Here is a 25,864-nt window from a genome sequence, read left to right on the forward strand (position 1 = left end):
CAGAATATGAAGGTTTATTTCAAAAGAATACATTTGCAAGAATACACATAAATGCACTCAATGTAACAGTACCTTCTGCAAAAATAGGTTACATAATACCCAGTAATGAAAGAACAATCTTATTTATCTACAAATTAGAAAGCAGAGATAATAGCCTGGACAACCTTCAAAATGGAGGTTTATAGTTGTGTATGTTGTGATAAGTAGCTAACTTTAAAGCATGACACCACAGAGCTAATGTTGGTAAATCAAACTACTAGCACACAGCTGCAAACTATTCTTTTATACAGATTAACAAATATTTTGGTTCCAATTTGTTCTTTTTACACAGCTCTAGTGCCCCAGGGAAAATGCTTATCAAAGATACACAAAAACTATCCAAAATTACAACGTAACTATTAAAATGCCTCCAAAATAGAGAGGAAAGTAATCATGTTAAATTAAAAAAATTTAACCAGGACTTCCAGACAAGATTTCCTGTTTTTAATCAGAGAAAGTTTACAAGAGATTTCAATAAGTTATCTTGAAACCAAACAGCTGTAGATCTTAGAATCTTCGTGGAGGTCCACCTTTAAATGGCTTAAATCCTGAGCCACTTCCCCTCTGCATGGAATTGCCTGTGATCTGTACAACTCTATTAATTGGTGAAGAGTTACTGGAAACAAAGGTTTTAAAAAAATTATCGTAAGTATCTAAACTCTCGGTTTACAGCTAAGAACATTGTTACTTCTCATATCACCCAACTGTTAATATCTCAAAAAAACTTGAAACCATGCAAGACTGCAAGTTACTCGCTTCTGTGCGGCTGACCAATACTGCCACTAGCAACAGAAGGATTGTGGGGCCATGTGCTGGCATGGAAAGATGGTTTCTATGGTGTGCAGCAGCAACCCGTCCACAGAAAATAATGGTGCTTGTGCTGAAACTATTTACTTCCTAAGCATAACGAAAAGCTTTGAGAGCTCAGTAGGGAATTGAGAGAAAGGAATAATTTTTGTACCTTGTATGTGGAGACATCATGCCACCTCCTCCACGGCCATCTCCCATTCTCCTTGTGTCATGATACCCACTTCCTTGAGAACTAGGTCCATGCCATTCTTTTCTTGGTCCAGTTTCACGACTATGGCGTTCAACAACATGTCTGTCCTCATTATAGTGCTAGTAATAAAGTGATAGTAATTTTCAGAATCAAAAGTGTATTTCATCATCAACAGGAAACAGGCTTTTCAAGAATGTTAAGCTTACATATGTAACATACAAAAGTCAAGCATCTTTTAAGATTTTGGTCCATAGGCAGCTAACCCATGCTTACAAGCGTCCTGCTAAAAATAACTCAATAACAAAGAGGCACTAATTGGCAATAATGACTGTGTGGGTATGCAGGGAGTGAAGTTCATGAACTCTTACTTTATTCCCAATTCTGCCCTGCTCTCATATGATCACTGACAAGTGTGTTCTATACAGCTCCAGAAAGAAAAACACTGGTGGTGTTTTTTTCAAAAGCTTCAGGATCTAGTAGAACAGAGCATTTAGTCTGCAGACTTTAAAGACAAGTCTTGCAGAAGGTTCCTCCTCTCAGTAGCGCATTGCAGATTACAATGACAAACCACAGTGGAAGTGCAGGCGGTGTAAGGTTAATACCCTGAAAGCATAGGATGACAACAAATTCTTAAAAGCCTAATCAGCAACTCATTCAGTTGCCTGAGAGATGCTAGACCTAAGAAGAATGTGGTATGTTTTCTGCAATTTCTTGGCTTATTTAAAAACCCAACAAAAAAGAACCCTCAAAATAAAGTAACTTCAAAATAGCCAGAATGCTTGCTAGTGATTTATGGGATGCTATGTGGTCATTTTTCCAGTGTGATTTTTCATTTTCCAGTCTCTCATGCATACAAACACAAGAAGATGACTCACTTGTCCTCCACCTCTTTCTCCCATCACGCCTCGTTCTCCTTCCCTGCTTCCATATCCAGAAGCACTGCTACGGCTACCAGGAGGTGCACCTCTCACATGTCCAGACACTTCTCTTCCTGATCGATCTGGCCTCTCACCTCTGTAAAAATTACTTTTATCAAAATTTTTGTTTCAGTTTAATAGAATTGGTACCAAATCATAGCACATTTAGACTTCAAAGATTCCATTTGGTTTTTCAGGTTCAGCTTCTTAGAAACATTCTTTTACATCTATGTGGCGCTCTAAATAATTAGAGCTTACATGTTATTTGTTTACATCTGCATTCTTGCACAAAAGCCTCCTTACTACATGTTGCTACACATGATTAAGAATAGACTGCTGGGAGTCAGCATCAAGTTTACAGATGAGGTTTAGCATATGTAACAACCTATACACAATTTTTTTCTAATGTTTTTGGAACGTGACTTTGCCATTCTTTAGGAGGGGGTCTGTTCTCTCTTTGCACATCAATTCTTGAGGAACTGCTAATATGGATGAATTCTACAGGAATCAACACCTTCACTAGTTTGTTGGTTAGCCAGCAAATTTACCTGCCATCCCGTTTGTCTGTGCTCATGCTTCCCTCGCTCTTCCAATTTGTTTGCCTAGGTGGATTTGAACCAGGCTCTCTTGGATGCCGACCATGTGGTATTTCAGGTCTGTCATGAATTATCACTGTTCTTCTTTCATCTCTATCTCCTCGCACTTCTCGTCTGTCTGTATCTCGAAGTTCACTTCTTGGTTGTGGTGGTTCATTTCTTCTAGACTCACTGAAGTTCTTAGGATATCTCTCGAACCCCGGCTCTTCCCGTCGTGCTGTTGGGCGAGTCTTTTTTGCTTCACCTTGATTTACGAAACGTTCTCGCCTAAGTTGTTGAAGTAGGAAAAAGTCATTTGCTTGTCGCTCATTTTCCCATTTCTCTGCACATGTCAGTACATGCATGAGTACACAAAAATATTATTAATCTTTATATTACATGTTTATTACTATATATGTGGTATATATCTCAAAGATTCTTCCCACCCCAAATTATATTTATTTCTGCAATTGTCATTTTGAGCTTGAGTTCTCACAGCCAGTTTAACATTTCTTTACGCATTTATCTGTTCACATTTTGGTCAGTATAATTTAAGCAATTGTAGGGCCTCCTTTTTGCCTAGTACGAAGCAGAAGGAATGCTAGATTTCTCAAGTCAGCTAGAAAATACAATTCTAGTTCATTGCAGTATAGAAGTGTAAGACCAGAAGCTACAATTATGTGGTCTTAACTTTGTAACTGGCTATCGTAGATGCTCAGTGGAAACATAAAGTTAGATGTGGAAACAGCATTTACTGCACAGTTGCATGGACCCTAACGAATGCGACTCGTGCACATAATGCACTCACTGAATCGGTTGCTTTTAGCCTTGCTTCTTAAGGAGGTAAGTTACCAAGTAGGATAGATCTAATCTATTGGAACTCACTTACAACTAGATGTGAAAGAGGAATAATAAAAAAAAATTATTTCAAGATGTCACTCAAAAAAGACCAACAGGCAGCTAATTTAAAATCCTCAGAGAAAAGTGGACTAGATTCCATGCTATAAGCAGACTGTCCTGAAGACACAAGAAATTTCAGGACGCTACTGCAATTCTATTGCATCAGAACTCTAAAAGCATTTAGCACCATTTTAAATTTTGAATAGTTAAGAGTGAAATCCACAGAGATGTTGGCAGGCAAATACCTACCCTATTATCTAAACTTACCTGTCAAAAGAAGATGATGGAACAGAACCACCTTCTGGATATCGTCCCCGTTCTCTGTGATCAAAATCATTAAACCTGTTCTGCTGGCGACTGTAATCTGAACCATGACTAAAACGTGCATCTGTATCAAGAGCCATCTTCTTATTCTCATTCCAGTAAGGGTCATCTCTCCTTTAAGCAGAACAAATGAACCCTCATCAGTTACAGGTATCCAAATCAAGGCCTGATATGCAGAAAATTGTTAAAAGTCAGTTGTCTTGTTTTAAAGATGCTCATTTGACATTTGGAAAGCTACTAACAAAAAGGTAGACTCTTTAAATAGTAGTGAACAAAATAACTTAAGAAAAAAAGCCAAAACATCCCTCTGTTTGACGTGCAAATTTAAGAGGCAAAATATAAAAAAAAAAATGCAATAAAATCTAAGCAATAGTATACCATGTTGGGCAGTTTAAAAAAAAACCCCAAAAAAACCCAGAACAAAACCGAAAACAACAAAAACAAGACTGTAGCAAAATTTGGCCTTGAAAATAGCCTTTTAGGAAAAATAAATTGCCTTCTAGTGGGGAAAAAAACCCAACACCCAGAAATCAGAACAGCATTCTCAGGAAAGAGTAGTGTAGGAAATGTCACAGCCTTGCTCACTAGAAACATTCAGGTACAGAGTCTCTACGATAAGAATGTGATCTAAAGTGCAAAATCAGTAGCCTTGAAAAAAGAAGCTGACTTTATTCCTCTGGTGAAGAAATATTAGTGTTCTGCTACTATATCTACCATGACAACTAACCCTTACCTTCCACTGTATCACTGATATGTCAGTTTTATGGCTATGGTCTCACTCCGATTGTTACAATCAAATTAAGATCAAAGCCAGTTCAATTCATGTGTCTCAGACGGCAAATTATAGAGATCATCAGCTTCAGTAAAAATTAAAAGCTGTCACATTGACTTCTGAACCATCCGTTTACCAAAAATGTGAACTCTTAATGAAGTAGAAGCTAGAAATTTCAACCATCAAGGCAGAAGAACAGCTCTTCTCAGCAAATGCACTGAATTGCATTATGCTTTTTTTGTACAGTAAGAATTAATTCACTGGATCCTTCTCTTATTTCAAAACTCTCTCCTACAGATAAGGTTATGTTTTCTTGGCATAAACTGTTGTCAAAATAAACGAATACTAGAAATCCACTTCTTCTGTGAGAACTTGAAAACGCATTTGTCCCTGAAACAAGTCTGACACAAGGCTAGTAGCTATTTCTTTTTACTAAGCACTGTAAAACAATGGTTTGAGAGTTAGATTACCTGTGATCTACATCACGTGGACGTTTCAAAGAATTCCTCTTTTCCTGTTCATAACGAAGCTGCTGCTGTTGACGACGAAGTTCCTCCCTTTCACGAGCAATACGCTCTGCTTCTTTCCGACGCTCCTACCATGAAAGGGAAGGGTGAATAAACATATCAAACAAAATAGCTCTTTATTAGAGATACTTACAGAACAGTCAGCAAGTATACAAAGTTGATAGTTTTCTAATAAAGGCTATCCGATACAGTTAATCCTTGGATAGCATCTAAGATTAAAGAGCATAAGGAATGCTATCTAAAAAAGCAGACAACAGATCTGGAGAAGCTATTGGATCTTAGACAGAAATATTTCCAGGTAATTTCTTGTGTTGCTACTGTATTTGTTGCCCAGAAATACATCTCCTTAAGTTTGCAGTGACATTCTCTAGGAAAAAATCCAGTATGGAAGACTAGTATAGGCAGTACGATCTGCTGTACTTCAGTTTGAGACAGACACATACAGCCACTGCATAAACCAGTGGCAAGAATTTGCCATCAAATTACTCGCAAGTCAAGCAAACAAGATAAAGATTACTACTGGTGTACATTGTACATTATGTAATGTTTGGTTGGTTCTTTTATGGCCTGGGTGGAAGAGTGAAGAGAAAAATTCACTGCAAGTGCAAGCTGAGATATATTCCAAAATTATATCGCACTACAGTCCAAAATATAAATACACACACCTGTTCAATACGAACACGCTCTCTTTCCAAACGTTCCCTTTCCATCCTTTCCCGCTCTAGTTTTTGCCTTTCAATTTCTAATCGTTCCCTTTCTCTCTGCAAGCATTCTTCTCGTTCATGCATTATTCGTATGCGTTCTCTCTCATTCGCCTAATTAAAAAAAAAAAAAAATAAGAAAAAAGAGGTAGCAGAAACTCATCTGAAAAATCTTGTCCTCCAAAACTAACATCACCTTAGACATAGACATTAACAAAAGTACTTGAGAGTAAACTCTTGACAGAAGCCCGGGCATCGGAAGCCTACTCCTTTTAGCCCCAAGTAGCCAAGCTGGTTTTAGCATATTCTACAGAACCCTTTCTACAGACAACAGATACTAGGAAAAGTTATATTAAGAATCATCATCCTTGATGTATTTTATGCTGCATTCATATTTCTATGTTGTCATCTGGCAGACAATAACAACAGCTTAGCAAAGATAGGATCTGGATCTTAAAAATACTTGCTATTTTAACTCTTACCCTCTTCAAGCTAACAAACATTTATTTACTATGTCCAAAAATAAGACAGAATAACATGACCACTCATGACTTGCACAGGTTAGGTACACTTATCAACAGCTTCATTTTGCTTTCTTCTCACCCCCTATAGTACAGCTTACAAGAAGCAGAAAAGGCATTTCTTCCTTTAACCTTTATGCTTGCTGGGAGTTCCTTTGTTTAGGGAAATCCAGCTAACAACACAAATCATTTAACTATCCTTTGTAAACTTTTGGCCACATGAAAAGAGCAGAATAGAACAGTGTAGCCATTTAGTCTTTTTATTTAAAGGGACAAGATTGTATTATGCTTGATTTGTCATTGAGATACACAACAGGTCTCCGTTTCAAAACAAACAAAAAACGCGCCCCCCAACTGCTATTTATTGGCCACAACTCCTTGTCAACTTCTCATCTTTAAAACAAACAAACAAACAAACAACTGGCATGCAGCAACACTTATGAGACACACACCCCCCCCCCCATGTGCACACTAAGCTATGTATGCACATAGCGCTATTAAAAGATTAAACAAAAAACCTGGAGTCTGTTAATTCATATAAAGATACTGCTTAGGTAGAGTCCCAGACTTTAACATCTGAGTAAAAGGCTTAACATAATGCATTCTAATTAGATTTTTAAATATAGTATCTGATCAATTAATGTATAAAATAGCCTTTAGCAAAAAGTTGAATTACTACCTTCGGAGTTCAACAGCTCGTCGTATTCTTTCCAATCGAACCATGTGTTCTCGCAATCTTTGTTCCTTCATCTTTTCAAAAGGCAAGATATCCTTTCTACCCCTGTATTCCCTGAATTTCACTTTATCTTGGATAATACGCTCTTTGTTCCTCAATATCTGTGGCTATAGATAGAGATTACAGTGGTTATTTCAGAAGTCTCATTCATTTAGGGAGATTTCTGGATGCTATGTTCAAGTATCATTAACTACTTAGCTATCCCAAAGCATACAAAGCTTCTATCTAAGCTTAACAGTTCGTGATAGTTTATTAACTCTTCAGTATAAATATCAACTGTAAGGTAGTATCAAATCAGATAAGGATAGCATCAAATCTACAGATACTTACTTTATCAAACCTTCCCCTTCTAACTGTCCTAGTGTGGCCTTGGTCTCCTTTTGTTTGGTCTAAAACTACAACTTGACCTGGGCTTTTACCACCTAGTGAATGGGGAAGAAAAAAAAAAAAAAGAGAGGAAAAAAAAAAGGTTTAACACACATACACATCCCTAATTGCCTATTACAGATTTTCCTTGGTGAAATTTCTAAAGCTCTAAATTGAAGTGTAACTGGTAGGAGAAGCATACCAGCACATGTCTGTAATTAAGTGGCAATATAAAATATGGAAGATTTAACATCAGCTCTAAAGTAATACAGGTTACTGGAGTCTAAAAGAGAACAGGTGTTTAATCGTCTGGTTTCTGGTAAGAGCAAGAACATGCCCCTAAAACAAGTCAGACACACAGATTCAACAGGAGGAAACATGGCTATATTGCATACTTATTCTTTTCTTTTCTTCAGTTTTTTTAGTGGATTCTTGATTAGGGCCACTTGCTCCATTATCACTCTTCTCATCTTTACCTTCTGTTTTCTTGGCTTCTTTACTTTCTTTTTTTTCAGATTTCTCAGATTTCTTTTCTTCTTTTTTGGTTGACGGAGTTCTTGTTAGGAAGGAAACACACAAATGCCATGAGGAAAATTAAACTTAAAGGATTTTCACAACTTCAGAAGACACGTGAAATTTCTTACTTGCTGGCTTTATCACTTGATGCACTCTTCTTGTCTCCCATGCTTCTACCTGAACCAGATTTCTCATCGCTTTCTTTCTTCAACTCTTTTTTGGAGGGATCACCTTTCACCTATATTTTTTCCAAAAGTAAATGGGTTAATACAGATTCTTGCATAAGATGGTCTATTTTGGGAAACGTTTTCATCTTATTAAACCTACTTTCTCAACAGAAATTTGTTGTCCATGCAGCTCTGTTCGATGAAGGTGTGCAATACATCTAGCCACTTCTGTACTAGAAGACATTGTTACTATGCCATAACATTTTGCCCCTGGGCTTCGTGCATTTGTGACCACCTTTGCACCAAGCACCTACATAAACAGGTAAAATTTAGGTTTTGAGAGAGACATTTCTAGTAAGGAAGTGATGGTATTCCAATAATATTTTTATCCTAGCATATAAAAACCAAAACAAACAAAACCACCCCAACGACAACAAAAAACCCACCCCACTAGAAAGACTGACGCTCCAAGTTTTCAAAAGCACATAACGCCACAGGAAGTTGCAGTTTTGAGAACTTTACCCCAACTTGCACATCAAGGCATAATTAATGCTTACATCCTGTTTTGACCAGTCACAACCTCATGCACATCATCCAAATGCTTCTTTTGACAGTTACTGTCAGAATTCACTCACAGAAACACTGCTGATCTGAATTTGACAGTCCATCTCTGACAGATGAACCCCCACAAAAGAGTCAGCAGCTGCCAATTAATGGCAGGAAGGTATAAGCAGTATCTTAGTGAGGGAGCCAGTTCTTCAAAGGCATCTAGCAAATGTGTTAATTAAGCAATTTTAGCTGCCAGCTCTCTGACACTGGCTTTTTGAGAAAACATTAAGCTTTGACTTCCTGGTCCTTGCTCGAATTTCTGTAACTACCATAGCAAGTTCTCCTGATGTAGTCATGCTCTAATGCAACAATTTTATCTTTCTAGTATCCTATAATAATACAGTGATTTAGAAATTAAATATTTCCCAATTAATTTAAAACTGGGAAGCTAAGTAAATACAGGTACCAAGTAACTTTACAGCAAAAATGGCCAAAGAATTTGAAGTTTCAAAAAAATACACTCTCTGGTTTCAACACTTGTGAACGCATTAAATAAAATCACCTACTAAATTCAGTAGAAAAATCAGATATCAGATAATCAGTACACATACTTGATATTCACAGCGCTAAGGTTCTAACTAGTTCCCAAGATGCAATAACATCCTAACTGCACAGGCTTGTAGAAACACTATGAATTCATACAGTAATCAGCAACTCCTTTGCAACAAAAACTGTTTTCAGAAGACTACTTAGCTTATATGGATTCTGCATTGTTCTATGGAATTTGTACATTAAATTAAACCAAAATCCAGGAAAACAGACTTATGTTAAGCAGCCTGTAAAAAAATTCATTAAGTCATTAAAAGAGTCCCTAAAAGAACAGGCATTAACTGTTTTTTGTTTGGGTTTTTTTTGTTAAACCTATTTTTCCCATTTGTTATGTCCTCAGAACACATTTTAAAAACAGTCTCCCAAAGCAGAAAGTGCTATAAAGACTGTTTACGTTATAATTTTACTGGTTAGCACATTATCTTACAGTCATGGTTAAATACAGTTACTGCAGAACAGAGCCATCGTGATTTAATTTAAAAACTTTTTTTAAAGCCAGTCCTGACCAGTCATATTTATGACATTTCTTTTGCATCAATCTTACCTCAACAGGAAGAAAAATTTCTTATAAAATTAACATATGGTTCCTTCCCATAAGCATGCACTCTTACTTTAGACGCTGAAAGTACTGGGGTTTTTTTTAGATTTCACTTGTTAGACATTTCATCTCAGACTTTTATTTAAATCAAGCGTTACTCAATTTCTGTAACTGAATAGAGAGGGAAGAGACACACACAACACGCATGTTATCACACCCCATGAAATACCTTTCCGTATTTGCCAAAAAGATTTTTCAAGTCAGCAGCTTTTGTGTTGGAAGACAGTCCGCTAACCCACAGGTTTCTAGTTGAACTTCCACTGCTACCACTAACACTGCTTGCGCTTCCTGAAAGAAGTTTTACAAAACAGCCAAAAAATTAAGGAGACAAGAGGTACCACGAACGTTGAACTAAACTGTTGCTGAAAAGAGAAACTTAGCCTGTTACCTTTAAGTAACTGTTTATCCGGTTACCTTTCTTGAAAAGACTTCTATATAAAAAAAATATATGCCATAAGATTTCATTCATTTACCCATGTATTGAGACCAAAAGCTTGGCTAACTCATACCCAAACGACAGAGCTAGAAAAATCATACAATTCTTTGTTAAAGGCATGCTTTACCCCTCATTTGGGTATGTACAGTAAGCTTCAACTTCTGTTTCTTATCAGTAACTTCCACACAAGAAAGTTCTTTTAGCATCCAGTGTTTGTTCTTCATTAGTACATCTTTACACTAGTCGCATTACCAAAGAGATGGCAGAAAGGAAGCTAGAGAGACTTGGTTAATCCTAGCCTCCAGAATAACGTGGTCAGTTTCCACAACTTCTCGAAGTATCTATCCTCCATCCAGAGCAACTTTTTAAAAATACTGCTGCATGTAGAACTGGATGCAACCCACCAAAATTATTTTCCACATGCTAAGGAAAATACTAAAGAAAAGCCAGAGAAACATTACGTGTCTTAAAGACCAACCCTCCCCCTGCACCATATTTGCCATTTTTGCAATAACATAGAACTAAAAATTCAAGAAATTCATGTGATCTTATTCCCAAAATCTTTTAGTCTTATATTATTTAGTTCAGCTTGTTGTTTGCTGCTAAATGTATGAAATGCTTTTGGGTATGTTAAAATGTAGCCAGTCATACAGGCAAGACCAGAACTGGATCTCCAGCTGAACAGCTGGAAAATCTGGTGGTATGCAGAGTTTTAAAAGGGAATTTCACCTATTTGAGGAAAAAAGGTAGTTTTTCCTGCTTCAATGCATCAAGATGAGCTCAGATCATAAGGCAACAAGTCTCAGTCATCGTCAAACTAGGATTATCTTAATAATCCTAGATGTCTTGATAAAGTGGGATACACTTAGAATATCAGTGAAGTGCCACTATACTGGCTTTGGCTATGTATTTTAAGACAGGCTTATGATAGTTACAGTTATCACATATGCTACATGAAAGCAGATTTGCTGTATATTCATGTAATTTCATTGTAAGCATGTAACTACTGTGAACAGACATGCATCTACAGAACACTGAATTAAGTCTGTCACAAATTTCTCCTCAGAAGTTTATCAGGTAAAGTTCCATTCATCCACTAATGATATGCAAGAGATTCTGTGACAAAGATTTTTGGCAGAGAGCTAGTAGGCGCAAAATAAGGAGACACATGAGATACAAACGTATTTGTTCAACTATGAAGCACCAGTATAACTGGTGACATTAACGTGCTCTTGAGCTCCACTCTGTGAATCTGTAATCATAATACAGGGTTTTACAGAAACTCCAAGGTAGACAAATAGGTCCAGCTCTAATGCACTACACAGCCACAACTGCAGTTTTGCTACCTGGCGTTTCAGCTGTTATATTTGGTCGAGAGTTCACTTTATTTAACAATGAGCTAGAATTAAGACAAAAAAGTCACTGGCACTATGTTTAAGTACTTGCAATTGTATTTTACTTGTTCCAAGTATAACATCAACCCAAACCATTGTATCTAAATTACAGCAGTCATATCTGAAAATTACACCTTCTCATCAAAACAAAGACTTGGGAAACATTAAGTGGAATTTGCTCCCAAAAGTATGTTGAAATAGGAGAATATATTTTCATTAAGTCTTTAGAATAAGTATTTTTGATCTTACAAGGAATCCGGCATAAGGAGGAGGGGAAAAAAAAAAAAAAAAGACATACATATAGCTAATGACTACTGTACCTCTAGCATAATTTACTACAGATGGAGGAGTTCAATTATATAAGCCATTTTAGTATGTGGCAAGCTACTTCTTAAACAGGAAAGCATTCAGTTCAAGACAATACTACCCTAATCTGTCATAGTTACCTTTATCATCCTTTGATGTTGTCTTGCTTTCTTTAGATTCCTTAGTAGAGCTAGAGAAGCAAATCAAAATCAGAAGAAAATTGAAAATACAGAATTTAAGTACTGCATTTTATACTACTAATACTAATAGACAAGTTAACATTTCAAAAAATAAAAATAAAAAAGGGCTAGACTGTATATTTGAACAAATGATTCCCTTATGGATTCTTGCACTGATTTTCCCCAAGATGCCTGAAGATCTAGATTTTCTGACAACTCTATTCAGTGGATATATGGCAATCTTCTCCAGATTTCAGGACGGGGACTTGACTTCATTTTGTGTTCTTAGAACTGATAGCTGTTCATTACCATCATCACAAGGACATTTAAAAAAATCGTCAATTTGAAAAAAATAAATAAATGCTGACAATTCGACAATGCAATCAGTAGGACATAGTGTCTATACGAAGATCTTGAATTTTAAAAAAGTAACTTATGGCGGTCAAAAAAATCTACAGGCAGGAGCATAGGATACTAATTATAAGATTCTTGCTGCTACCCCCTTAATGTAGAGTGATCTTATTGAATGCTGGTACTCAGTATCGTAAAGAACTGACATAGAAAAACAAACCTCTTTGCTTGACCAGAGGCCCCAGTAGACGAGGGACCTTTCTTCAAAGTATCCTTTTCTTTGTCTCCAGATTCTGCTTTCTTTGAACTTTCTCTGGCTTCCTTCTTGACAGGATCACCCTTCACGCAGTCTTCCTTCTTACCATCTTTATGGTTCTCAGTCATCTCATAGTCCTTGCTTTCCTTCTCCAGGCTCTGTGAAATGGTATCCTGCCCATCCTTTGGCTTACTTGCTTCAGAATCTGTAATTTTCACATTTTTACCTGTTTCTAGGAGGTCATCACCATCAAAATCCAGAGTGATGGCATCTTCAGCCTGGATTGTAACCGATATGTTATCATCCTCAGCTTCTTTCACAGAGGTGTTAGCTTCCATCTCTTCGTGAGCCGTGTGATCAGCCTCAGCTAGGCTTTCTTCTGAAGGAAGAGGTTTAGATACTTCTTGTGTACCATCACCAGAACCTGCTTTATCTAAGAGGATTTAACAGGAATAAATATGGCAAAACAAGAAGTTTAAACAATTTCATATGCATAAGCTAGAATAGGACCTAGAAAATACAAAGCCAGTTATTAGCACTGATGGAAGGTTAGAAAAAAAACACAAGGTGTATTAACACAAATATAAATCCTTTACCCAGGATCACTTATTCTTCATGGCAAAATACATTTTCTAGAGACAAATACCAAAACATTAGGAGGGAGAATATGGTTCCATCCTGGAGATAACCGTTCTTCATAAGAAGTATCCGTTTTCCAGTTTAGGATTTAGCGTTCCAGAAGAAAATAGTTGCTTTGGACGCTCACAGTTTGATTTAATCTGTCTTTGAATCTTCCTGATTCTAGGACTTCTAACCTTCCCAAATCCGGAAGAATTACAGTCTCGGAGAATTTCAGTCTTCCACAGTGGTGTTCTCTTTTGCTTTTCCTTTCTAAGGAGTTGTTTGGTGGTCAAGTTAGCTGTACAAGGCTGCTGCAGAAAACAGAGGAGTGGGCTTTAATCCAGAGTTCGTAGACAAATGGTTCTCAGTCTTCATCCACTGGACAGATTTTCCATCTCAGTCCCTCATAGGCATCTCCAACCGTATTCTTGAATTTGCACAGATGAGACACTTCGGCCATAGGGTCCCTCGTAAACATGGAGTCTGTAGTTTTATCCTGTAACTTCAGTAGTGTATTTTTTCCATCTTGTGTAAAGTGATGGTGTTCCATGTCCTTTCTAGTCCACAATACGTAGAATCCTTAAGACTTCTGTCCAGGAAGTCTGTTTGCCCAAATGCATTACATTCCTTCTGTAGTTTCACTAATGAGCACAGCTTAAAAAAAATGTAGCCACTCCACAGGTTTCCAAACACTTACTTTACCATCCTATATACAACTGGTACTTCTAAGTGACATTAAGCCAAGCATATGATGGTCCATACATTTGTTGGGTGTTCAAGTTCAGTGTAAGGGTGTATCACTGCCCGCAATTAAACATCAGTTACTGCAGTGCAAGTCGGAAGCTTTTGCATCAAGACTTACCGTATATTAAAATCAGAGTCCTTCAATACTATGTTTTTTTAATTAAGAATCATAGTATTACAATTATATTATACATCCACCACAGTAACTGATAAGTACTGTAATCAACTCTTAAGAGTAAAATAACTCTCAGGAGTGAAATAAATCCACTGACTGCCAACGATTCCAGGCGCTGAGCTTAATAAAGGACACAACTGATACTTAATACTGGAGACAAGCCGTATTAGTAAAGAGATTGAACATTACAAGAGAAAGTTGCCTGCTCTACCAGACTAAGGACCTCTGAACTCTATTAAACTTTAAACATACCTTTCTCATTTTCTTCATCTTCACCATCCTGCAAGAAAAGAAGTCAAGAGTAAATGTCTCCTACTTTAAAACTTTAAGCAGAACAGTTCATATTTTCCACAGAATTTTTAGCGTATGAAGGCAAATTAACGAACTGAAAACTGTTTCCAAAGAAAAAGATAGAAACCAAGCCTGTGCGCCTCCCTTGTCAAATCACTGAGAATTTGTGCGAAACTTCACTGGTATCTATCTGCAACACTTGCAGTTTGCAATTGGTTGGAACACACACCTATTTTCTTCTCTCCCCTTAACTCAACAGGATGTTTCTAAACTGTTGCTTGTCTTGCTATCACACAGCTGGTTACTACTTTCAGTGAAATGCAAGCAATCCATCATTAGCTTTAAAAGGTTAGGATAGAAGTCAGAAACTAGGTAGACTGCCTCCACTAAGTACTTAAGCAAATACCTATTAAAATCATAGTTTCATTTTTATTTATCATTAACCTCACTGAGCAAGACATGCTGTAGGAGATGTCCCTTTTCAGACATCAATTTCACGTAACTCAGAATGAATTTCTGAACTTTAAGATGTTACAGACGTTAGTATTAATAAAAAAAAAACAAAACAACACCAACCAACAGCCCACTCAACGTTCTCCACAGGCAAATTCCTATATTAAAGCAGGACTTCTAAACTCCTGTAAAGGCTGTATATACTATGTTAGCATTTGGCATAGCCCTCTGAAGTGTTTTTAAGAGAGTTTGAAAAATATTCCTTGTTAAGTCTATACACTGAATACTCCCAAATCGCAGACAGGAATTTGCATTTAAATAGAACACCTTATTTAGAAATCACAGTTATCTGCATTATAAAAAATATGAATGAAAGGTTCCCATGCTGTTTACCTTTATTGTTTTACATCATCTGACTCTAAGATGCATGCTGGAGCAAAAAGACAATCTAAAGTGATCTTTTCCAACTAAATAGACATGAAAATCAGCTTAACAGAACTGATCTGGAACTTACATGGACAGTTGGAAAAGTGTAATCTTCTACGTCTTGACCTTCATTTTCCTATGAGAACATAACAGGGGCTTACTCAGCAAACTATTTGTAAGACACTAACATTCAGACAGTCAGGAGATTCAGTTAACTCAGAAAACATTTTAGTTAAGTGTATATACACTCAGTAAGGTGAACATCAACGAGCAGTTCTCATGACTTGCATCTTTCAGTTCAGTATGTCACTACTAGTACCTGGGAAAAGGACAACTTGGGAACTCTGTGTAAACTGATTTTATAAATCAATGCCACATTTGTTTCAGGACAATTCAAAACACAAGTCAAGAAGAACAGGAAGAAAAAAGTACCAAATTTTCTTTTAGAGATAAGCAAGACAAACTGACAAGCTAGTTCTGACTTCCTAGTAATACAGACACACTAAGAAAAATGTACATTTTGCCAACAAAAATGCATGTAAAATACAACAAAGTACCTGACTTTCAGAATCCTTTTCTGCATCTTCTGTTGTCTCTGCTGGCTCCAGGTCACGGTATCTTTTCTTTTCTGCAGATGGTAGTTCTTTAGAATTCAAGTTCTCATCTTCAGCAGATTCTTTAAAATCCTTTAATTCATCGTTTCCGTCTTGATCACTTGCATCTTGAGTCTCCAATTCACTTTCCTTTTGGTGTCAACAACAAACATTTGGCATAACTAAGGGCATTAGCTATATTCTGAAAAAAATCACTGCTCAAATCACTGTTTCTGCAACATAGTGTATCACATCCATAATAAAAATTCATAGCATGTTTAAAAACTCCACACCTTGACACCCTTAGGCATCACAGCTGTGAACACACTAAAAACAACGCTCTCAATTTCCACATAAATTAGCGCAAAGAAAATGGAAGCTTTTTTTGGTAAATAAAGCCAAACATCGAACTTAAATATAAACTGGGGAAAAAATTTACATACTTTTATTACCTTGACAAAGGAATCATCTTCAACTGAAGCATCACCAGTTAATTCATCAGCCTCCTGCTTTTTACCTGAAACAATAGGATATGCTAATAACTACAGCTGCTATGTAGAGCAGACTTACTTTCACTACTGATTATGTGTTGGGCCTTAGCTTATTAGTCTCTATATGCTCTAGTTTATCTGAACTGTTCACTATAATATGACCTTCCCAAAACTTAGTATTTTTACAGTGAGGAGAAAAAAAAGTCAGCTGAGAGCGCATGAACAATCAATGCTGTTGCATATAAACAGGCAGTTACATCCAAGTAAAGTGATTTTAATACCAATCCTTCTACTTTCAGCGATAATGGAATTCAGGAGAACATGAAAGTGTACATTTCTAGAATTACTGGATTTAACTAGACTTCATGACCCAAGACGTCGAAAAGGCCTGACTTTACAGGATAATTAGCATCACTGAACAATTTAGGTTAGAAGGGACCTCTCAAGGTCATCTAGTCCACCCAACCTCCCGCTCAAAAGTAGAGCTAAGTTCCAAGTATGATCGGATTGCTCAGGGTTTCATCTAGCTGTGTTTTTGAGTATCTGTAAGTACAGCAATTGCACAGCCTCTCCAAGCCACCTTTTTCAGTGCTTTTCCTCACTGGAGGGAACAATCAGCAGAAGTCAGGTGAAGCATTTGGGTTTTCTACATATTCTTTACTGTACTAAGGGTACATAGAATAATTCTATTCTTCCAGCACATGCTCACTTTTCTCTAACAAAGACGGCTCTGTGGAAATGACAACTAAAACCAGCTCCCTTTGGAACCTATTGTGTTTCCTTAATCTTCTGCAAAAACAAGACCAAAGAATACTAGGTATAAATATCTCCACACAAATATGCCCTTAGTATAGCATCTGTCTCTTTGATTCATTCTACCAAAGATTAGCCTGTGTGATGGATTTCAGTAGCCCAAGGTACAAAAGCAGTTCTGTTAGGAAGCAGGTTTACTATCTTCCACTGAAACTCAGTGTCAATTCAACAGGCAAATGAGATGGCAGTCATGATCAGCACTTAATGTTTTAATTTTTTGACATCACATCTTCCCTCATACCTTCATCCTCTAGTGAATGGCTAAATCAATTCTATAAGTATTCAAAAGGAGTAGGAAAGAAAAACATATGCCAAAGTTTGATACAGTATGGACATTTCTGCTACCTGGAATAGTCAATTTTCATCAGCGACTAGTTTCCACAGTTTTTAAATTGCATTCAAAGCTGGTATCTGGTCAAGTACAGGGCAAGAAAACAGACTACTGTTTTGGTTTTAATTAAGATTCCAGTTGGTTTTATTCATTACACTGAAATATGGCACTCTGACAGTACATGACTCCTATATACAGCATATTGTTTTGAGTTCAGATGCACACTAGTCTCCATGGCAGAAGTTACATCTACGATTGCAAAACATCAGATCTAAACGTTCAGATCTAAAGCCATAAAGAGATCTTGGCGATGATTTTACTTCATTTAAAACAAAACATTCCTGTTCTAGATTTGTAGCACAATCAATTTGTGAGATTTTGGTGCAAAAAGCAGCAACACAGCTATAGTTAGGGAAGCTAACTTCCTCAGAAAGGGCATTGCACTTACCCTGGTTAGGACAGTTTTGATATGTGTCATGGCTGATGCCTGAAAGGAAGCCTAACCCAAATTTTGTACTACTATTTTAGCATTCTGTGAATCTACACCTACAGATGTCTTCAATGTAAATAAAAAGCAGTGAGATACAACAAGGGTTCCTACACATATTCAACTGTTTTCTGTTTTACCCCTCTCACCTTTCATTTCTTTAGTTTGTTAAGCCTGAAACTCCAAGCTTTTCCTTGGAGTTAAGCATAAAAGCATACACAGAGGCAGACAAACACACACAGCAGTTGATAAATATGTCTGCTTTCTATATAGCATGTACTATCATGAAAGCCATTTAATTCATTCATTTTGCCTGAGGAAACCTGGCAGGTGAACTAGAACCCAGACTTCATAAGAAAGAGGGGAAAAAAAAATTTGACAAAGCTACCTCAAGTTAGTCCCACCATTCTGCAACGGCAACTAGACAACTATATTTTACTGACATGTCCTCATCAAGAGGAAGTAATGAAGCTGTCCCTATCTTTTGTTTGCTGCTAGATTAAGCCAAACAGGAATACATGTTTTCATCAGCCTTTCTTTAGTCTGTCTGTTTTTCTTTGCAGTAAGTCCCATTTACTCTGAGTACCAGAGGTATTCCAAGCCATAAGGAGACCTGAACAATGACCTTTACTTTTCAGCTTCAAGACAGAAAGTGGTAGTAAGTTTGCTTTCCCTCTCAGTTCTGTGCTTCAGTTTGCCTTGATCTGATTAGTCTCACAATACTCAAAAGTGGCACTTCAAGGTTCCGATACAGATAGTTTTCGGATGTTGGTACAGTAACTTGCTAAAAAGCCAGCATCCAGAAAAATTCGGAAGAACTTTTCCATGCTGATACTCATCCACAATGGGCTACCAAAATACACACTTGGCTCATGATTTCACTAATTAAAGTCAGACTGCAACAAACACCTTTCAGAAACTGACTGTTTCTGTGAACTTATTCAAGACTAGTATCACTTTGAGGAAAATAACTGGGATTAAAAGGTATGTTAACAATTACAGTCAGAACTGCTGGACCTTCTTGCAGACAATTGAACAATTGGCATAAGCAGGTCTCAAGTCATACAGGTTGTCAATACATGATAAAAATTTATGTACAGGTTTATCCATGCAGTGGCTATTGAAAAATGTCAGTGGTGTAGGCAGCACTCACCACGAATCTGGATGCCTAACACCACAAATACTAATTTACCTTGGAATGATGGCACTCCTTTACAAGCCATGCTCAACCTCTTTTCTGGCAAGCACAGTTGTTACACAGCATAAAATTGCAACAGACTATTTACATAGAGAATGAATATTCTCCTTAGAAGTAAGTAGAAGATTTAGAACATCTTTAAAATGTTGGTTTAACATTATGCAGGTTTAGCTTTCATCTCATTTACAAGCCTTACCTTGCAGCATAAGCTTGTTCTACCTATTCATGGTCCTCTACATGAGAGATTCGGGCTACCTGAATGTATACATAATTATAGAAGACTATTTTAGACAAATCTTAAACAAACTAGACATATGCACCTCATGCAGAAGTAGTGGGACACTCATCACAAAATTTCAGAAGAATTAGTGTTTGCCTTTCTTCTGGTATTGCTGATGAACCCCCCAACAGGGTTCTGTTGTACCTGATGCTAAAGATTCATCAAAAACACAAGACAGGAGACAAAAAGGAGGAACGGGAAAGAAAATCTTTACAATGAAATAAACTCTTTATAGCATTATTTAGTTAAGAGGTCTGCTGCAATTTGAATAGTATAATTTGCCACAATATTAACAAGAGTAAATTATCCTCGTACATTTCTGTACTCTTAAATGGTATCACTGGGTAACAAGAATATTTAAGTCTTCTACAGTGTCTGCAGGATATTGCTCTTAGGCATTTATGGTTTTTAGAAAGGATGTGCTTTGCAAAGTCAGAATCTCTCGAGAGAATCACAGACTTGCTCATAAGATTTGCCATCATTTGTAATCACGTGATTGAACATTCATAACAATTTCTAGTGCAGCTCAGAGATATCAACTCACCCTCACCTTAATGAAATCACTTAGGAAGTATTTGGCAAGATTACTTCCTCCTATCTGAAGGCACATGGAAGCGTTACCTACAGTTTGTTGTACATTGTTTACATCTTGCTTCAATAAGGCATGATGTATCATAACTTAAATTATGAAAACAACTTTCCAATACTGGAACCACTTGTGTGAAGTGTTTCTAAGGTTCAGTCTGCATGTTATTTTCCAAGTGTTGACTACAACTTACAATATTTTACATTTCCATCATCAATATTGAGTTCAGGTACTTTAGCTTAGTAATTCCCTCCCTCCAGAGGGAGATTCTTTTCTCTACATCATGTACTCATCAACAACATGCAAGAAGTCTAGTTTAAAGGGAGTGTTCTCTTCACAAATAAATTTACACACATTTTTCCTCAGAAGAGGAGAATGTATTCATTTCCTTATAATGTACTCTACTCTTGAGTAAAAGCACTTCAGAAAGAGTAGGGTCTCAATAATTGGTTTAATCTTGACAGAAATATTTAGAAGTTTGCAGGAATATATGGAGTGATTGAACACCACCAGTCAGATACCCAGAAATAATAATAAATTAACAAACCTACTTTGTGATTCAAGACAGACATACCTTGTAACATTAAGAGGCCTAATTAACTGTGCAACAGCACTGTGTGCAAGGGCAAGCCCCCCCCCAACATATGGAGAAGTCACTTTTCAACCTCTACTATTTTACTCAGCAACTGCAAAGCAGATCAGCATAATCAGCCACTGAAAAGAAGTGACAAAAGCTACCTGCTTGCCATAAAAAAGAACTTCAAAAAGCAGGTTAAAGCAGCTCAGGAAGAAGTCTCATTTAGAAAATTTATTCTGAAAAATACTTATTTAGAAGACATTGAAAACTGTGGTTATTCAAGATTAAAATCAAGGTATTTGCACTAGTACCACACAGATTGCGTGTGTATGTATGTAACATGGCCATAAGACACCCATTTTCAGTGCAGTTGAGAATCCCTATCTTTCTCCAATGATGATTCACTGGGCAGGAGAGCTACGATCTACCTCTGGGCAAGCTCGCTGCGCAGCACAGTGTTCCAGAAATCAAATCACAGAACTATAGTAATGGATGTTAACAACTCAGAAAAATAAATAATTAACTGGCAGTTTGGTAAAATAGTTATTTCGATATTTCTAAAGGACAGAGGACATCATGGCAGATTATTTCCCCCACTCCATTCTCTTTTGAAGGCCAACAGTGTACAACTTAGGTGTTTGGGTTTTTTTAAGTAACTAAACAGTTTTAATAAGGAAGTCAAAATTATTTGGGCAGCAGTATAAGCCACTGACAGTTGTCAGCAATTTGATCTAAGAAACAGCATTGTCAAATTAGAAATTCAGCCAGAAACTAGAGGGGTACTTAAGACACAGAATCACAGAATCACTAAGGCTGGAAAGGACCTTCAAGATCATCAAGTCCAACCATTTCAACCATTCAGCGCCACCATGTTCCCTAAAACATGTCTTGAAGCACCACATCCACACCTTTTTTGAACACGAAGTAACAGGTGCCTAACTGGCCTTGGAAACCTGAAGCAGCAGCAAATAAACACCTTTGCTCACATTTATACTCTGAGGTTTAAAATTGATTAGCCTAAAATCTGTTCTTCATCCACACTAATTCCAAAACTTGGCAGAAAAGTAACTTTCAATCACCAAGTTATGATGTGTCAATATGCCACAGTATTTTTGACTGCAGATACTTCAAAGGAATGTTCACATCAGAAACATTTGAAAAGTATTTCATACTAGTAACTTCCTCTAGATACCAGAATAAGCATCAGAATGTTCAGGCTTGAAAAGAACAGCTTCTTCCAAAAATTATTATGTTTTTACAAAAAGAGAAATTTGTCCATAGCTACTAAATTCCAGGGTAGAGAGGCCCAGCTGAGGCGATTAGACATGGAGCACTTGGTATTTTTTCCATCTTCAAGCTTTCAAACTTTAATTGCCAAAACCAACTGCTCTCATCTATATAGCGCTTCTGATTAGCTGTTCTGCAGTTCTTCTTTACCCCAAATATTTAATTAAATTAGCTCTGAAAAAAGGTGTTAGACTTTTACTAACTTTGCATACAGGATTCATCAAGGATTCTTGCTGGATTACAGAATCCTTCTGCAAGCATTCTTTAAGTCGTGATAAAAAAATCCTCCAATTATACACTTTCACGATGAAGATCCACTTGGCTCCCTACGTGTTAGCTCAGTTTTGGGCAAGTCAGTAAATGCCCTATTTAAATATGACTCCTTTTTCATACAGTATCTTATGCTGCAGAACATGGTATGGGATACTGGCAAGCTACTGTTTGTTTTAAGAGAGAAAGAAGGTCTACATTCAAACCAGCTGAGTCAAGGCCTTATTCTTCTACTCAGTGTTTTACAGATTTTTTTTTTTTTCCCATCTCATAGTAAATTGGCTTTGTATCATATTATCAGAAGCTTAACACAGTCCAGTAAAAATCTACAGTATATCCTCTGTTGATAGACCAATTTATCAGGCCATTACAAAATCCTGTTCTATGAAAGTCTCACTCTTAGCTTCATTCTTATTCTTCTCCATTTTTGTCAACCAACACACAAAAAAGCAACGAGAGGGAAAACAAATATACTCACACACACTATTCCCCCTCTAATTCAGCCTGCATCAGTTTTCCAGATCAAATTTTTCTAACAGACAGTGCTAGGGAATTAGCCATCTCACTTTTTCCACAGACCTGAAGAGCTGCAGTAAAACTGGCTACAAGAGACATTCATCTGAAATAGTTAATGATTTTTCAAAAGGGAAACCTCCTTCCTTTCTCCCTCCCTCCCTCCCTCCCATTTACCTCTCTGGCTGCTGTGAGGAGGTTTATGTGTTGCTCCCTGGCCTTTTCTGAGGCTCTATTTTCTTTGTAACCCCAACAATTATCTAATATTCCTACCCTCCTTTTTACAGCAATAATAGCATGGGGAAAAAAATACTATAGGACTAGTAGTACTGTTAATTTTACCACTGGACAGCAGGAAAATAATTAAAGACCCATTAGTATTAGTCTGAAGCTATGAGGTGAGGCGGGGGGAGCAAGCATTACCAAAAGGCCTAAAAAAATCGGTCAGCAAAATCAGTAAAGGAGGCAACACTACTTATAGTGAAGAGCATGTACAAGCACAAAGAGAATCAAGATAGTTCATTTTAAATGAAAATTCAGTTCTTCTGAATTCAGGTGATGGGCATGCATCTCCCACAGGCCTTTGAAAGTTTCCTAGTGACACGTTAGGGAATGGATTTTTGAAGTGCTATATATGCACATCTTGAGGGATACTTTCTGGTTACTAGTAAAATACTTCAGCAGAAAGCACCAGAGAGGGAAGTAACATTAGAATCAGCAGTTAACTCATACAAGGAATAGTTAAAAAGAAAGAATATAGTCTTTCATACAGTTAGAAGTAAACTAGCAAAATGAAAAAAGAAGATCTTCCCTAGAGAAATTAGTGAGTTTTTCTGTTCCACACTTGCAAATTAATACAGCATGAACCTCTCATACTTCTGGCGAACAATTTGCTCATAAGACTTTTGTAATCCAAGTAGTAATGAGGAAAAAACTCTTGAGCTTGCAAAGTAAGCAGATAAGAACTTCATGATTTATTTTACTTTGAGGTTTACCAAGAACGTACATGTCATATGTATGCCTTACAATTCAATTCCACAGAAAAGATCGCAGGGAACAGTTACTGAAGCCCTTCCTCAGGCAGCAACATCACCAGTAGGCTTTGCAGAAGCAAAATAGTATAACTAAACAAGAAGCCAGTTAAAGAACATTATCCACATTGTGATATTAGTTTGGAGAATAGGGGAATGAAAAGCAGCAGATAAGTGTTCATCACAGCAGAACAAGTAGCCATTTAGATCTCGACATGAAAAATTGTGGAAGCGTTTCCTCATTTAGCTTCCATGTAGTTTTCTTAAGCATCAGTTACATTTCCAAGGTAGGGAATAAAGTCACAGAAGAAAATGAAACTACACTGTGAAACAGTTTACTTCCTCTCACTTTTCTAGTGTGTCAGAAGTACAGGTAAGTTATTCAAACGTTGTAAACACATAGATTATTAAATTCCCCATTCACAGCACCAGACAAAAGCTTGAATAATCACTTCCACCACAAAACTCAGCCTAAGACAAGTGACAGCAGTATAAGACTGATCATTCCCAGAACAGGTGTCTATAGCACATGAACATTCTTAGCATATATGCTCAATGAAGAATGCTATACATAAAACAGACATTTCCTTTCCCAGTATTACTTGATTATGGATGCTCCCACAACAACAGAAAACAAAAAGCCAAACAACATTCCCCCAGAATCCAAACTCCCAATACAATATTTAAATACTTACGCAAAAGAAAACAGAGCCAACACAATCACTTCCAAACAGATCAGTATAGAATCTAAGTAATGATTTTTCATAACAGAAAAACTAAAATCTCTTCATTAGACATTACACAGTAAGCCTTCAGAGCCCATTCATGAAATTCATATTTTTAAATCCTGTCTCCAGTAAGAAGTATGCTAATAAACCCACACAATGCAGTCCTATTCAGGCAGTGACCCCCTACCACATATTATCGTATACTCATCACTAGCCTAGGTCCAGCATCTTCTCATGGCTAAGCAATCTCCAAGTTCTCCCTTTGCTGCTGCACAGATACTCTTGGACACTACAGAGATACCCATCTCCAGCACCAGAGCTGCACAGCAGTTCCTACATCTGCTTTGCACCTGTAACACTCCATGTTCGGGACCTCTGTTAACACAGCATATTCCAAAAATCTCACTGATCTTCTACACTGCCTCTACACACACAGCACAAGTCTCCAGGATCTCTGAGCAGTACAGCCACTACCTCATAAAACATCTCTTAACCCACCTATTTTACATATACATCCAGAATCCCTATACATTGCCTATATACAGTGACTGAAAACAGATGAGTAAGGCAAAAGATGTCTTACACGACAGAAGACGTAAACAGTTAAGTCACAACTGTATCCAGCCTACAGGCCATAGTTCCATGCTCCTTCTTTAAGATGACATATGCAACAAAAACTGCTTAAGAACATAACGTATGTCAACAGATCTTAACCTTTGCCTTTAGTTGGTTTCTTGGTGGGTGTGTCAGCAGAAACAGTTATTTCAATATTATCTGGATCTCCTCCTTCCTCTTCAATAGCCTAAATGAGACAAAAACCACAATTTTTAATGGATTTCAGTGGGAAGCTAGACAATTTGACTTTAGCAGAAATCAGCAAGACAAACAAATTTTTTTCCCCATCTCAAGAGTATTTTATAAAACACTTTGGGTTAGAACTTTCATTTAAGGCTGGAAGTGGGGAGGGGGAACACTAATAATAATGGCAAGAGTTTAAGTTGTTAAAAATGCCATTTTCAAAGGACAGCTTATCAAGGATCAGCACATTTCTCTTTGGAAACACAACACTAGAAGGCCACTGCAACATCTGCGATGACATTAAGGGCAGCACAAAAACAGGGGAAAGCACAGAAACCCTACAAAAACAACCAGCCCCGGGGCTCGCCCCAGCGACCGCCCGACGAGCTCCAGTGCCCGAGGCGGCAAGCGGGTCGCAAGGCCGCGGTGCGA

At 37.2% G+C, this 25,864-nt stretch overlaps 1 protein-coding gene across 1 annotated transcript; it reads right to left on the reverse strand.

Moving 5' to 3' along the window:
* Positions 1–25,721, reverse strand: SLTM (SAFB-like, transcription modulator). Its single transcript, XM_010282580.1, has 22 exons — positions 25,647–25,721; positions 25,349–25,436; positions 16,486–16,559; positions 16,007–16,192; positions 15,538–15,585; positions 14,532–14,559; positions 12,704–13,172; positions 12,094–12,143; positions 9,987–10,105; positions 8,222–8,371; positions 8,023–8,132; positions 7,774–7,934; positions 7,343–7,434; positions 6,956–7,119; positions 6,238–6,247; positions 5,720–5,869; positions 4,998–5,122; positions 3,699–3,869; positions 2,505–2,819; positions 1,915–2,065; positions 1,001–1,158; positions 1–655 (listed from the first exon to the last, which is right to left on the reverse strand). The coding sequence occupies exons 1-22, from the start codon at positions 25,719–25,721 to the stop codon at positions 547–549; spliced, it is 3,003 nt and encodes a 1,000-aa protein (XP_010280882.1). The 3' UTR covers positions 1–546.
* Between the last annotated feature and the right edge of the window lie 143 nt (positions 25,722–25,864).

This window comes from Phaethon lepturus, unplaced genomic scaffold, assembly GCF_000687285.1.
Source record: "Phaethon lepturus isolate BGI_N335 unplaced genomic scaffold, ASM68728v1 scaffold41482, whole genome shotgun sequence".
NCBI lineage: Eukaryota > Metazoa > Chordata > Aves > Phaethontiformes > Phaethontidae > Phaethon > Phaethon lepturus.